Source organism: Euleptes europaea, chromosome 8, assembly GCF_029931775.1.
Source record: "Euleptes europaea isolate rEulEur1 chromosome 8, rEulEur1.hap1, whole genome shotgun sequence".
Classification (NCBI taxonomy): domain Eukaryota; kingdom Metazoa; phylum Chordata; class Lepidosauria; order Squamata; family Sphaerodactylidae; genus Euleptes; species Euleptes europaea.
In genome coordinates, this window is record NC_079319.1 from 20909730 (window position 1) to 20922827 (window position 13098).

At 46.7% G+C, this 13098-nt stretch overlaps 1 protein-coding gene across 1 annotated transcript; it reads left to right on the forward strand.

Moving 5' to 3' along the window:
* The first annotated feature begins 11935 nt into the window (after positions 1-11935).
* Positions 11936-12877, forward strand: TMEM74 (transmembrane protein 74). Its single transcript, XM_056854535.1, has one exon. The coding sequence runs from the start codon at positions 11936-11938 to the stop codon at positions 12875-12877; it is 942 nt and encodes a 313-aa protein (XP_056710513.1).
* Positions 12878-13098: the final 221 nt, after the last annotated feature.

Below are 13098 nucleotides of genomic sequence, written 5' to 3' on the forward strand. Positions count from 1 at the left end.
CTCTGAAGGGGGACTTTTTCCCCTCCTCGGAGTCCAGGTCTACCTCCAAGAAAGCCAGTGGGTAGACATGGCCTCCCAATGGGACTCAGCCGGAGGCCAGGTCTACCAAAGGAAGCCCGCCCCGCCCAACAGCCGATAGGCGGGGGGGGGCAGGAACCGCCGAGCTGCCCGCCCAGCAATCGCGCGGCTAGAGGGGAGGGAAGGCTTTAGCCTCCCAACCATTGAGGGCAAGGGAAAGGGGGACCCGGCCATTCTCCACAGCAAGGGGTGGGAGAGACAGCGAGCCCGCTCGCCTGCTCTCTCTCTCTCTCTCTCTCTCTCTCTCTCTCTCTCTCTCTCTCTCAGGCACGCCGGCTCCGCAGCCCGGCTGCCGGCGCGAGCGGGCGCAAGAGCAGGGGCTCCAAACCAAGTTCGGAGAGCCGCACTCAACGGGCCAAAGAGCCGCATGTGGCTCGGGAGCCGCAGTTTGCAGACCCCTGATCTAGTAGAACAATTTTTGCTCATCCCCACTCCTGTCGCAGACACCCTCACCTCCCCTGCACTGTTTGTGAAGGGGTCCTGACCCCTAGCAGAAGAATTTCAGGGGGCTGCCTTGGGTAGGGGGAGGCAGGAGAATTCCATTCTGTGAGTGTCATAACATTGGCATTTTGTTAGATGCAAGCCAATGAGGCCAGTGTAGTGTAGTGGTTAAGAGCGGTGGTTTGCAGCGGTGGTTTGATTCCCTGCTCCTCCACATGAGTGGCGGACACTAATTTGGTGAAACGGGTTGGTTTCCTCACTCCTCCACATGAAGCCAGCTGGGTGACCTTGGGCCAGTCACAGCTTTCTTAGAGCTCTCTCAGCCTCACCTACCTCACAGGGTGTCTGTTGTGGGGAGGGGAAGGGAAGGTGATTGTAAGCTGGTTTGATTCTTCCTCAAGGGGTAGAGAAAGTCAGCATATAAAAACCAATTCTTATTCTTATTCTTATTCTACTTCTTCTTCTTCTTCTTCTTCTTCTTCTTGAAGATATTCCTGAGCCTGGAAGATCCTTGCTAGCAGGGAGCACTGTGTACCCTCCCACATGCCTCACAGGGTTGTTGTGAGGATAAAATGGAAAAGAGGAGAATGCTATAAACTGCCTCGGGTCCCCATTGGGCATTAATTAATTAATTAATTAAATTATTAGTCCGACACACTTAACCGCTACACCACACTGGCTTTCCAGATATATTAGATAAGCACTGCTTGTGTTCAGAATGCCATTGGCTGATCTTGTTAATGGGTGGATTAAATGTTGAAGGATTAATGTAAGCCATCCTCAAGCTGGCGATAGCATATAGGAGTGCCCAACTAAATTAAATCACACATCCATATCACAAAGACACTACTTAGGAAAAAGACTTTTTATGGGTTGAGGGTCTTAAAAGAGGTGAATCATAGAATCATAGAGTTGGAAGGGACCACCTGGGTCATCTAGTCCAGCCCCCTGCACAATGCAGGAAATTCACAACTACCTCCCCCACACACCCCCAGTGACCCCTACTCCCTGCCCAGAAGATGGCCAAGATGCCCTCCCTCTCACCATCTGCCTAAGGTCATAGAACCAGCATTGCTGACAGGGGACCTAGAAAAAATTACCAGACTTTAGAAAGTGGTTATTTCATCATAGGATGTCAAGAAATGTTCCCTGCCACCAGAAAGTTTGATCTGTCTTACTCATTTAGAATCATAGAATCATAGAGTTGGAAGGGACCACCAGGGTCATCTAGTCCAACCCCCTGACCAATGCAAGAATTTCACAACTACCTCCCCCACACACCCTCAGTGACCCCTACTCCATGCCCAGAAGATGGCCAAGATGCCCTCCCTCTCATGAATTGCCTAAGTTCATAGAATCAGCATTGCTGACAGATGGCCATCTACCCTCTGCTTAAAAACCTCCAGGGAAGGAGCACTTACCACTTCCCAAGGAAGCCTGTTCCACTTGACAAACTAGGATGGGAGGAAAGGAGGGTGGATGAAGAACCCAATAATGCCAGCTAGAGGGAGCAGCCAATTCCATACTGTGCCTTGTTCTGTGTTGCCAAGAATGCAACTTCTTCTTAACAGCCAAAGCTAGCCTTCTCCATTGCACTCTTCGCTCCATGGCCATGGCTAACTCCACTCGTTACACTGCTGCCCAGGGAAAAGCAGAGCCTCAGACCAGAAGCGGCTGAGGAATATGTCTTGAGGTTGCCAGGCAACTACACTTTGTTTCCTCTTTCTCTCCAACCTATGCTTTGCATATCAACAGCCTGGCATTGTTATGAATATGCAGCAGCTGTTCATGGAAAGGGTGTCAGAACTTACAAATGCAAAGGAGAAAGATACAGGTGGGACCTGACTGAGGTAGAAGTTATCAAATAAAGATGAGCTCCCCTTAAGTAATGATCAATCTTTAATCTGTTTCCAGAAAAGTTTCTGAAACTCACTGTGTATGTGTAAAGTGTCATCAAGGCACAACCAACTTATGTTGACCCTGTGGGGTTTTCAAGGCAAGAGACTCACATGGGTGGTTTGCGATTGCCTTCCTGAACATAGCAACCCTGGAATTCCTTAGTGGTCTCCCATCCAAATAATACCTAGGACAGGCCCTGCTTAGGTTCTGAGATCTGACAAGATCGAGCTAGCCTGGGCCATCCAGGTTAGGGTCTGAAACTATTCTTTTTATCATCATATACTTATGGTGACCCCATATGGTTTTCAAGGCAAGAGACATTCAGAGGAGGTGCTGTGGCTCAGTGGTAGAGCATCTGCTTGGCATGCAGAAGGTCCCAGGTTCAATCCCCACCATCTCCAGTTAAAGGGACTAGGCAGGTAGGTGATGTGAAAGACCCCTGCCTGAGACCCAGTAGAGCCACTGCTGGTCTGAGTAGACAATACTGACTTTGATGGACCAAGGGTCTAATTCAGTATAAGGCAGTATCATGAGTGAGTTGGTTTGCCATTGCCTGCCTCCATGTCACCACCCTGGTATTCCTCATAAGAACATAAGAAAGGCCCTGCTGGATCAGACCAAGGCCCATCAAGTCCAGCAGTCTGCTCTCAGTGGCCAACCAGGTGCCTCTAGGAAGCCACCAACAAGACGACTGCAGCAGCACCATCCTGCCCGTGTTCCACTGCACCCAAAATAATAGGCATGCTCCTCTGATACTAGAGAGAACAGGTATGCAGTATGACCAGCATCCATTCCAACTAATAGCTATGAGACCTCCTCGGTGGTCTCCCATCGAAATACTAGCCAGGGCTGGCCCTGCTTAGCTTCCAAGATCTGGCAAGACTGGGCTAGCCTTGGCTATCAAGGTCAGGTTAAAACTCATTACTTGGATAGGGAAGGTTGAAACATTACTTTGATGGGAAAGATGTAGCCAGTGTTAACAATGAGGTGATCAGTACTATGGACAGCTCCAAAGAAACATCAGTGTAAAAAACATACTATATTGTTTGATTATTACATTCACTGATCAATGACACTAATAAATCCATTTGTGATTGTGGATATACCTCACCCCCCTCCTTTCTCAAAAGCATTTATTGTCATTAAAGACTTCCCTTTGATTTGTGCGAAGCACCCTCTGTCCCCCAGCCCAGAAATCCTAATTGTTACTCCTCTGTTCCCATTTGCCAAAACAGAAGCGATTTGCAAGGGGCGTCAATGCCTAACCCATCACCAGTTTCAGTGTAAAATGCCAGATTCATTTTCCTTCCTCCAGAAAAGAATCCGCATGTTGTGAGTGCTCTTAACGCATAGCAGATAAAAGGAAACTATTCAATCGCGAGGGCATCCAAAGTACAGCTAGGTTGTTTTCTTCTCTTTTTGCTTTTGAATACTAAATAAGCATGGCTGCCACTTCAGTCTGCTTTGAACAGCCAACAATTTAGAACCTTTCTTTAGTGGAGAAAGTTGTCCAAATATTTACCTTCCGCTATAAGCTCTGATGTTCTCTGAACATAAAAGAGCACCACATTTTCCCACTGTATACCAGCAAATTATTTATACCTAGCATTTCTGTTTGTACCATGTCTGGTTTTCAAAACAAGGCATTGTCATTCCAAGACAACAGGCTCTTTTCCTTCAGGACGTACCTCAAGACAATGGAGTGGGGTGATAAGAAATAACCCAATGGTAAAATGGACAAGCAGAAGAGTTGGTTTTTATACCTCGCTTTTCTCAACCTTTAAGGAGTCTCAAAGCGGCTTGCAATTACTTTCCCTTCCCCTCCCCACACCTTGTGAGGTAGGTGGGACTGAGAGAGTTTAGAGAACTGTGACTGGCCCAAGGTGACCAAGCAGGCTTCATGTGGAGGAGTAGGGAATCAAACCAGGTTCTCCAGATTAGAGTCCACCACTCATGTGGAGGAGTGGGGAATCAAACCCAGTTCTCCAGATTAGAATCCACCACTCTTAACCACTACACCACTTTGGCTCTATTCTCAACAGGTATGTCAGCACCTACTTTCTTGACCAAATCTTGTGCGGTGAGGATGGATCATGGAACCTGGGGAAGGAAAAATACCCTTTCTCCTGGATACCCTTTTGCCACCATGCCAGCTCTGAAGTCAGAGTTGGTCCTCTACCATTTTCTGACAGATGTTTCAACCATATGGGACCCATAAGAACTGAAGCTTGGAATGGGGAGGTTCACAAACACTGGAACAATGTTTCCCATCCCCACAATTAAAGCAACTGGCAGTTCTAAGATGGGGGTAGTTCAGTAGTTGTGAGGTTAGCTACAAAAAAAAGGAGATGCTCAGATATTATGGGAAAGGAGAGCAACGTGGATGGATGGATAGGCAGATTGACTGACAGGCAGAACAAAGATCTCTTCATTAACACGGAAATTCACATATAGTTACCCCATCTGAGTTTATTTCTTCTATTTTTAACAAGAACAGGGCTGAAAACAGAGAGCAGATGAAGCAGATTTGGAATTTGGAATCTGCTGCTGTAAGGACGTGTGGCAGGTTGTCAAGTTTATTGTGTTAAACTTTGAATATTTTAAAAATGCAGTTCTTTCCAGCGTCCCCAGGATCCACACTGAAGAAGAAGAGTTGGTTTTTATATGCCGACTTTCTCTACCACTTAAAGAAGAATCAAACCGAACTCTAGTCCATAAAAGCTTCTTCTGGAAGAAAATTTTATTAGTCTTTAAAGTACCAGGAGGGTTCCCAACACTGCCTCAGTAAATGACAGATTTGGGAGATGGCAGAGTTTGAAAAGGATATGACATCACTTCCTGGTGATGCTCCAGCCTGGCTCCCTGTTTCTGTGGCCTTTAACTTCCTAGAGCATGACTATGTGGAGGCCATTTTTTTTCTCCCACTCCTCAATTCTTCGGTTTTGGGAAATTGGGGTTGGAGTCTGGTAATTCTCCACCTGGGGCAGTTAAATGGGAGGCCTAGCCACACAAATCGTGTTGGTGTTTGTTGCAATGGGCAAAGAAGGTCTCTCCTCTAGAGTTATTATGCATGAACCGAGTGATCCATCCATGGGTGTCAGGAGACAGGTTGTTGAACTCAGTTCACTATTTCACATCTTGCTACATCTGACAACAAAATGCACAGGTGCACTTCCTTTACTGCTGCCACCCCACCCCACCCCATTTGGTTGAGCCAAGATAGACAAGATGTCACAGGCTTTGCTGAGTCGCAATTCAGAGCGGGAGTGTGGCCAAGCAAGATGACACTGGCAGCTTTGGGAGTGGCAGCTCTCACGTGTCTTCTCTGCACATCTCCATCCCTCCCCAGAAGTACCCAAGACTCTGCACGCTTTAGAAACATAGAATCATAGAGTCATAGAGTTGGAAGGGACCACCAGGGTCATCTGGTCAAACCCCCTGCACAATGCAGGAAATTCACAACTACCTCCCCCTCACACCCTCAGTGACCCCTACTCCATGCCCAGAAGATGGCCAAGATGCCCTCCTTCTCATGAACTGCCTAAGGTCACAGAATCAGCATTGGTGACAGATGGCCATCTAGCCTCTGCTTAAAAACCTCCAGGGAACGAGATCTCACCACCCCCAAGGAAGCCTGTTCCACTGAGGAACCGCTCTGTCAGAAAATTCTTCCTAATGTCTAGTCAGAAACTCTTTTGATTTAATTTCAACCCGATGGTTCTGGTCCGACCTTCTGGGGCAACAGAAAACAACTCGGCACCATCATCTATATGACAGCCCTTCAAGTACTTGAAGATGGTTATCATGTCCCCTCTCAGTCTTCTCTATTTGCCAGTGTCAGCATGAGACACTTAAGCAATTAATTCATATCCCACAGAAGTCCATCTGGCTCCTCTCCCAGTTTTGTTTCTGGTTGTGCTCCAGGACCCACCCAGGGTGCAGAATTTGTGAAAAATTGGCAACCCCATATATATCTCACCCCTTTTATCATTTGGTGCCTCTCAGCTAAATGCGTCAGTCAGCTCGATGGAAAAGCCTTACATTGAGGCTGATCTGGAACGAAGGCTCTGCCTGTCTCGCTTGACAGCCATTCCACACATGCACTCGAGCGGTCACAGACTGATGCACATGCATGTGTGAATGGGCCAAAATAAAACAGAAAGAAAGAAAGGAGGAGGGAGGCTGCTCTTTAAGTCACACTGTTTCCTTCCCCGGTTGCTTGATTCATCTTTTAGGCAGCGCTATTTGCGGTTGCCGAAGGGCTCCATGTTGCTATGCGTTTTTTTCTCACCACCTCCACTGCCGACATCTTTGACAGAACAAATTTACACCATCGCAAGAGAGGACAAAACGGTCTGCGAACACCACTTCGCTATTCACCACCTGGAAACGAAGAAAGAAGGCGAAAGGCCATTTCTCGCAACTGGGGTGAAGACCCGGAACGGGAGGAGGCGAGGCCAAAGAAAACGCCTGGCTTCTAATTTCTTGACCTCTTTTGAACTCTCAAAAGCAATTCGCCGTGAAGAAGGTGTCAAGTGCGTTTGCACTGTGTTAAATAACACTGTGTTAAAAAATAAATTCCCTGGCTTTTCACCCTCCCCCAAGAAATGGTAAGACCCACAAATGTACTCAAGCGGTCAGAATGGCAAGCATGCATGTGCCAATGTACAGAAATGATGGTAAGAAGGGTGATCTAGAACTTAGCAGATCTTTTAAGGTCTACTAAGTTATGTATTATTTATTTACTTCACCCGGTTTTTATCCTGCCCTTCCCCAGCAATCGAGGGTCAGGGGGGTTAACAATGAGACAGCAAGGTAGACTTCCCCTGACTATGTTAGATCCACTGATTTTGCAATTTGTAATAATCTCTTTTCCTTTCTGTAAATGTATTGAAATGTTTTAGGACAGCCAAGGAATAGCTTGTTGCTGGGCAGGGTATCTCTGTGTGTCTGTGTGCTAGTAATTGGGGCAAGAGTCATGGAGAGTTACAGTGAACCATAACAAGAACTGGGTGAAACTGTTACTACACTGCCGCCTCTCTGTCTGTATTACCATCAGATATGCCCTGAATGTTGATGGCTATCTTGAATTTGGATAAATATCCCTTCCTCAGTTATGATCGGGACTCAGAGATTTCTGCCCATTAGGGCCTCTGGGTCGCAGCTGCCAGAATAAACTGTTTTCTTGAAATAACGGTTCGGGTCTCTATTTCCCCCACAAACCCCTGTTTAACGCTGCAACAACGTAAATACAGAGCATTCCACTAGGTTGGGGCCATGCTCCAAAAGGCCCTGTCTTTTTTCTACACAGCAATTTTACTCAGGCCTATTCAGTGGGGTTTACTCTCAAGAAAGCGCATTCCAATGAAACAGGCTTATATATATATGGTAAAAATCCTGTGCTTTATAAACAAATAGTGCCCTTTTTGCAGGGCTGCCAGGTCCCCCCTGGCTACGGGCCAGGGATAGGGGGGTAGGGTGGACAGATCCAGGTTGGGAAACTCCTGGAGATTTGGGGATGGAGCCTGGGGAGGACAGGGACCTCAGTGGGGCACAATGCCATAGAGTTCACCCTCCAAAGCATCCATTTTCTTCAGCGGAACTGATCTTTGTTGTCTGTAATTCCGGGGGATCCCCAGGTCCCACCTGGAGGCTGGCATCCCTACCTTTTTCTGTTTGTTACAATCCTGAGGCAAAAAGTTGGACAACACCACAACAAATGCTCTTTTAAAAAACTTAAAAATACTATTAAAGTGTGGTTTGTTCGTTCCTTTGGAATTTTATTTGTCCTCTCTTCCTTCCCCTCCAAAAATCCGAAAATAGTGTTTCTGTTGGGAGTTCTTCCCCTTTAACCCTTAAAGAAGTCATGGCTGGTTTTTATCCAAAAGCACTCTGCACATGTTCTGAGTATAGGGTTGCCAGTTCCCTCTTTGCCACTGGTGGGAGGTTTTTGGGGCAGATCCTGAGGAGGTTGGGATTTGGGGAGGGGAGGGACTCAATGCCATAGACTCCAATTGCCAAAGCAATTGATCAGGTGAAGTGGTCTTTATCGGCTGGAGATCAGTTGTTATAGCAGGACATCTCCAGCTGTCACCTGGATGCTGGCAACCCTATCTGAGTAGCGCTCTTGTTGATTAACAGTGCATTCCTAGGCTTGCCAACCTCCAGGTACTAGCTGGAGATCTCCTGCTATTACAACTGATCTCCAGCCGACAGAGATCAGTTCCCCTGGAGAACATGGTCGCTTTGGCAATTGGGCTCTATGGCATTGAAGTCCCTCCCCTCCCCAAACCCCGCCCTCCTCAGGCTCCGCCCCCCCAAAAAAACCCCGCTGTTGGCAAAGAGGGACCTGGCAACCTTATGCATTCCTAAGGAGAGTTACTCCAGTCTAAGCCCATTCATTTCCATGGGCTTAGACTGGAGTAACTCTCCTTAGGAGTGCGCTGTAAGAGTCCCATGCGCTTCGTCTTTGCGCTGAAAATACTTTCTGGGGCTCAGCCTGAACCCTGCTTTGCCTGCCAGAAGCTCTTGTGGTGTGGTGGTTAAGAGCAGTGGACTCTGATCTGGAGAACCCAGTTGGATTCCCCACTCCTCCACATGAGCAGCGGAGGCGAATCTAGTGAACTGGGTTGGTTTCCCCACTCCTCCACATAAAGCCAGCTGGGTGACCTCGGGCTAGTCACAGCTCTCTCAGCCCCACCGACGTCAAAGGGTGTCTGTTGTGGGGAGGGGAAGGGAAGGCGATCATAAGCCGGCTTGAGCCTCCCTTAAGTGGTAGAGAAAGTCGGCATAGAAAAGCCAATTCTTCTATCATTTCTGCACGGGAGGTTTGGCCTTGGCTTTGCTGCTCTCTAGATGCACATTTCCCCCAGCCATAGTCTTAAAACTCAAAACTAAGCCCCCATGTAGAGCTTTGAGAAGTCGGATGGGGCAAAAGGGTTCTTTGAATTGGTTCTTGTGAGTTATCTGGGCTGTGTGACCGTGGTCTTGGTATTTTCTTTCCTGACGTTTCGCCAGCAGCTGTGGCAGGCATATTCAGAGGAGTTATTCTTTGAACTTTCTGTTATTATTATTTTTTAATTTAGATTGTATTAATGTAGATTATTTCATGGATACTCTCTTGCATTTTCTTTTATATTTTCCTTTATTGTTGTTTTATTTGTTTGTTTTATTTTATGTTTGTTTTATTTTATATTTTCTTTTATTATTGTTTTATTGTTTGTTTTATTTTATGTTATATAAATAAATAAATATTGTTTGTTTTATTTTATGTGTGTTTTATTTTATGTTTGTTTTATTTTATATTTTCTTTTATTATTGTTTTATTGTTTGCTTTATTGTCTGTTTTATTTTATGTTATAAAAATAAATAAATATTGTTTGCTTGTTTTATTTGTTTGTTTCATTTTATGTTTGTTTTATTTTATATTTTCTTTTATGATTGTTTTATTGTTTGTTTTATTGTTTGTTTTATGTTATAAAAATAAATAAATATTGTTTGCTTGTTTTATTTGTGTGTTTTATTTTGTTTGTTTTATTTTTATTATTGTTTTATTGTTTGTTTTATTTTGTTATAAAATAAATAAATAAATACTGTTTGTTTCGTTTGCGTGTTTCATTTTATGTTTGTTTTATTTTATATTTTCTTTCATGATTGTTTTATTGTTTGTTTTGTTTCATGTTCTAAAAATACATACACACACACACACACACACACATGTTTTATATATATATATAAAGAGAGAGAGAATTTGGATGGGGGAAATGTGCATCTAGAGCGTGGCCAACCCAAGGCAAAAACCTCCCGTGCACCAATGGCCTTCTCCTTCTCGCGGTGGAAAGACTACATCTCCCAGAACGCCGCGGCCGAGGGCCCCTCCTCGCCGCCGCCTCCCTGGACCGCTCCCCCCGCTCCCCCCTCCCCGGGGCAGCCAGGCGCGCGGAGGGGCTGCAAGCGCTGCTCGCGCGCACTTCGGACCTGAGCAGCCCGCGCTTGGCAGTGGCCGCGATCGCCGGGCCCGGGGCTGCCCAGTGGCGGGGGGGGGGGCGGCAGGCGGCAGGCGGGACGCCGCGGGGACGGGCTGAGCCCCTCTGCAGGCGGCGCCGCTTGGCAGCCCGACCCCCGGGAGAGGCGCTCCCCCGGCCGCCGGGACGGTGGCGGCTTCGGTCTGAGCCAGGCGCGCCGAGCCAGCGGGTGAGACTGAGAAAGGGGGCGGGCGAGACGTGTCCGAAACTCTGCTGCTTTTTAGAGTTTGCGTTCAATGACAGGACTTGTTTTCCATGGGCTTGATTGCCCCAAATGTTTTTTCTTGCATGTGATAAATGACACCGGGGAAACTCGGTATAGGTATATGAATTATATATATGTAAATATATAATCATATATATATAATGTTATTTATTAGATGTGTGTGTATGTATATATGTGTGTGTGCGTGTGTGTAACTGATGCTTAGCATTATATACATATATTTATGTATACATAAATACACATATTTATGTATACATATACATGTGTGTGTGTGTGTGTAACTGACGAATAACATTATATACATATATTTAATTGGAGGACTTTCATTCATAGGGTCTTTGGAGGACTTTCATTCATAGGGTCGCTATGAGTCAGAAGCGACTTGACGGCACTTACACACACACACACACATTTAATTATATATACATATATATATAATTCATCAATTATATACATACATACACACACACACACACACATAATTCATCAATTGGAGGCATCATTTCACGGTGAGCGCTTTTAATCAAATCTCCAGATCTGCTGTTGGGAAAGCGCCGCTTTTCCTCTCCCCGGGATTATCCGCTTTCCACGGGAGAATGGAGCTCCTGGATTAGTGAACTACAAGGGATTTGCTTCCTCCTTCCTAATTAGAGGTTGGATTTGAATTTGGGGCTTCTAGCCGTTCGCGTTCTTCGGTGTGCTCTTTGAAATTTAAGCGTGATGGGGTTTTGCACCTCTGTAGGGCTGGGGGGGGGTGGAAACGACATGGGTGTTTCTGCCTTCCTTCGATTTCCCCGGGATTATTTCCGTAATTGGATAGCGGTGTCAAAGGTTGATTGGAGAGCCAAATGGATTTGAGAACGGCAGGAGGATTTCGGCTTTAAGTGCTTGATTAAAAGAATCATGTTTGTTGTCTGTCCCCCACTCCGCTCACATGCACACGAGTGCGCGCACACACACAGTCACAACACAGGAGAAGAATCAGAGTAATGGCTGGAGTCGTGTTTCTGGAACACTTCCCTTTCTCTAATAAGGCATTATGATGATGAAGCTCTTTCTCCCCCCCCCCTTTGCATTTGCAGACTGGAAACGAATAGATGTCAGAGGGAATTTATTTAATTGGGGAGCTGCTGACAGAATCCCAGCAACACAAGGGCTGGAGTGCAGAAGAGGTCTTTACGGGCCACTCTATTCTTCGGTGATGCCAGAATTTGGTGACGGAGGGATTCGTCCACAGTAGCCCCTGTCGTGCTCGAGGGGTGCTCCGATGGCTTCCGTGGAACTTCTGCACCTCTCCAAGGAGGGCAAGCGGTCGGATCGCTGCCGCGACGGGGACTGGAGCTTGCATGCTGTCCTGGGTCAAGGCCAGCCTGACGAAAGCGAGGAGAGGACTAGGACGTTCGCCATGGCCGCAGAGTGTTCTAGGAGACACGGCAAAGCTGCAGAAAAGACAGCCGCCGCCGATCCTGTGAAAGACCCTGTTTCCTTTATTTCCCCATCACCCCTGTCCCAGGAACACTCAACGGCAGACGGTACCATTTGCTATCCCAGCTACTCCAAAGAAGGAAAGGAGGCAACCCAAAAGAAAGCCTGCTGCTGTGAATCGGAAACCTCCTTCACTCACGTGGATGAAAATGTCAACAATCTAGAACATGGGAGAAGTCTTGCCAATAAGTGCTGTTGCCAAGACCACGATCTCCTTCCCTACCCTGATCCAGGTGAAGAGTTACCCCTGGAATGGCCCTACGATCCCCCCTCCTTAGTTTCTGAGGAAGACGATGACGCCAACTCGGAAGCTGCCGGAGGGAAGTCTGTAGACTATGGCTTCATCAGCGCCATCTTGTTTCTAGTCAGTGGGATTTTGCTGGTGATTGTTTCCTACGTGGTTCCTAGGGATGTGACGGTGGATCCCAGCACAGTGGCGGCCAGGGAGATGGAGCGGCTGGAGAACGAGAGTGCCAAGATTGGGGCTCACCTGGATAGGTGTGTGATCGCCGGGCTCTGCCTTTTAACCCTGGGGGGCGTGGTGTTGTCCAGTTTGCTCATGATATCGATGTGGAAAGGAGAACTCTACCGGAGGAACAGGTTTGCGTCCTCCAAGGAATCTGCCAAGCTGTATGGCTCCTTCAATTTCCGAATGAAACCCTCCACCAATGATAATATGGAGTTATCGTTAGTTGAGGAAGACACTCTCGCCATAGATAGTTAGGATGCCCATGATGCTCCAGCTAGATGGAATGAGGGGAAACAGCGTTCATTAAGCAGAACAGATGATAATAAAGGTAGCTCACAGCACCAGACAAGGGGTGTGGTCGCCTAACCTAAAACGGAGCATTTTCATGATATAGGCACGTATTCTTGGGAGAAACAATGAAAGGGATAAATATATGGATAAAACAGACTGGCTTGAATTTAGATTGACAGAGAAGG

Bases quoted from the DNA above. Each gene is read 5' to 3' on its own strand.
- TMEM74 (XM_056854535.1), top strand. From the start codon at position 11,936: ATGGCTTCCGTGGAACTTCTGCACCTCTCCAAGGAGGGCAAGCGGTCG.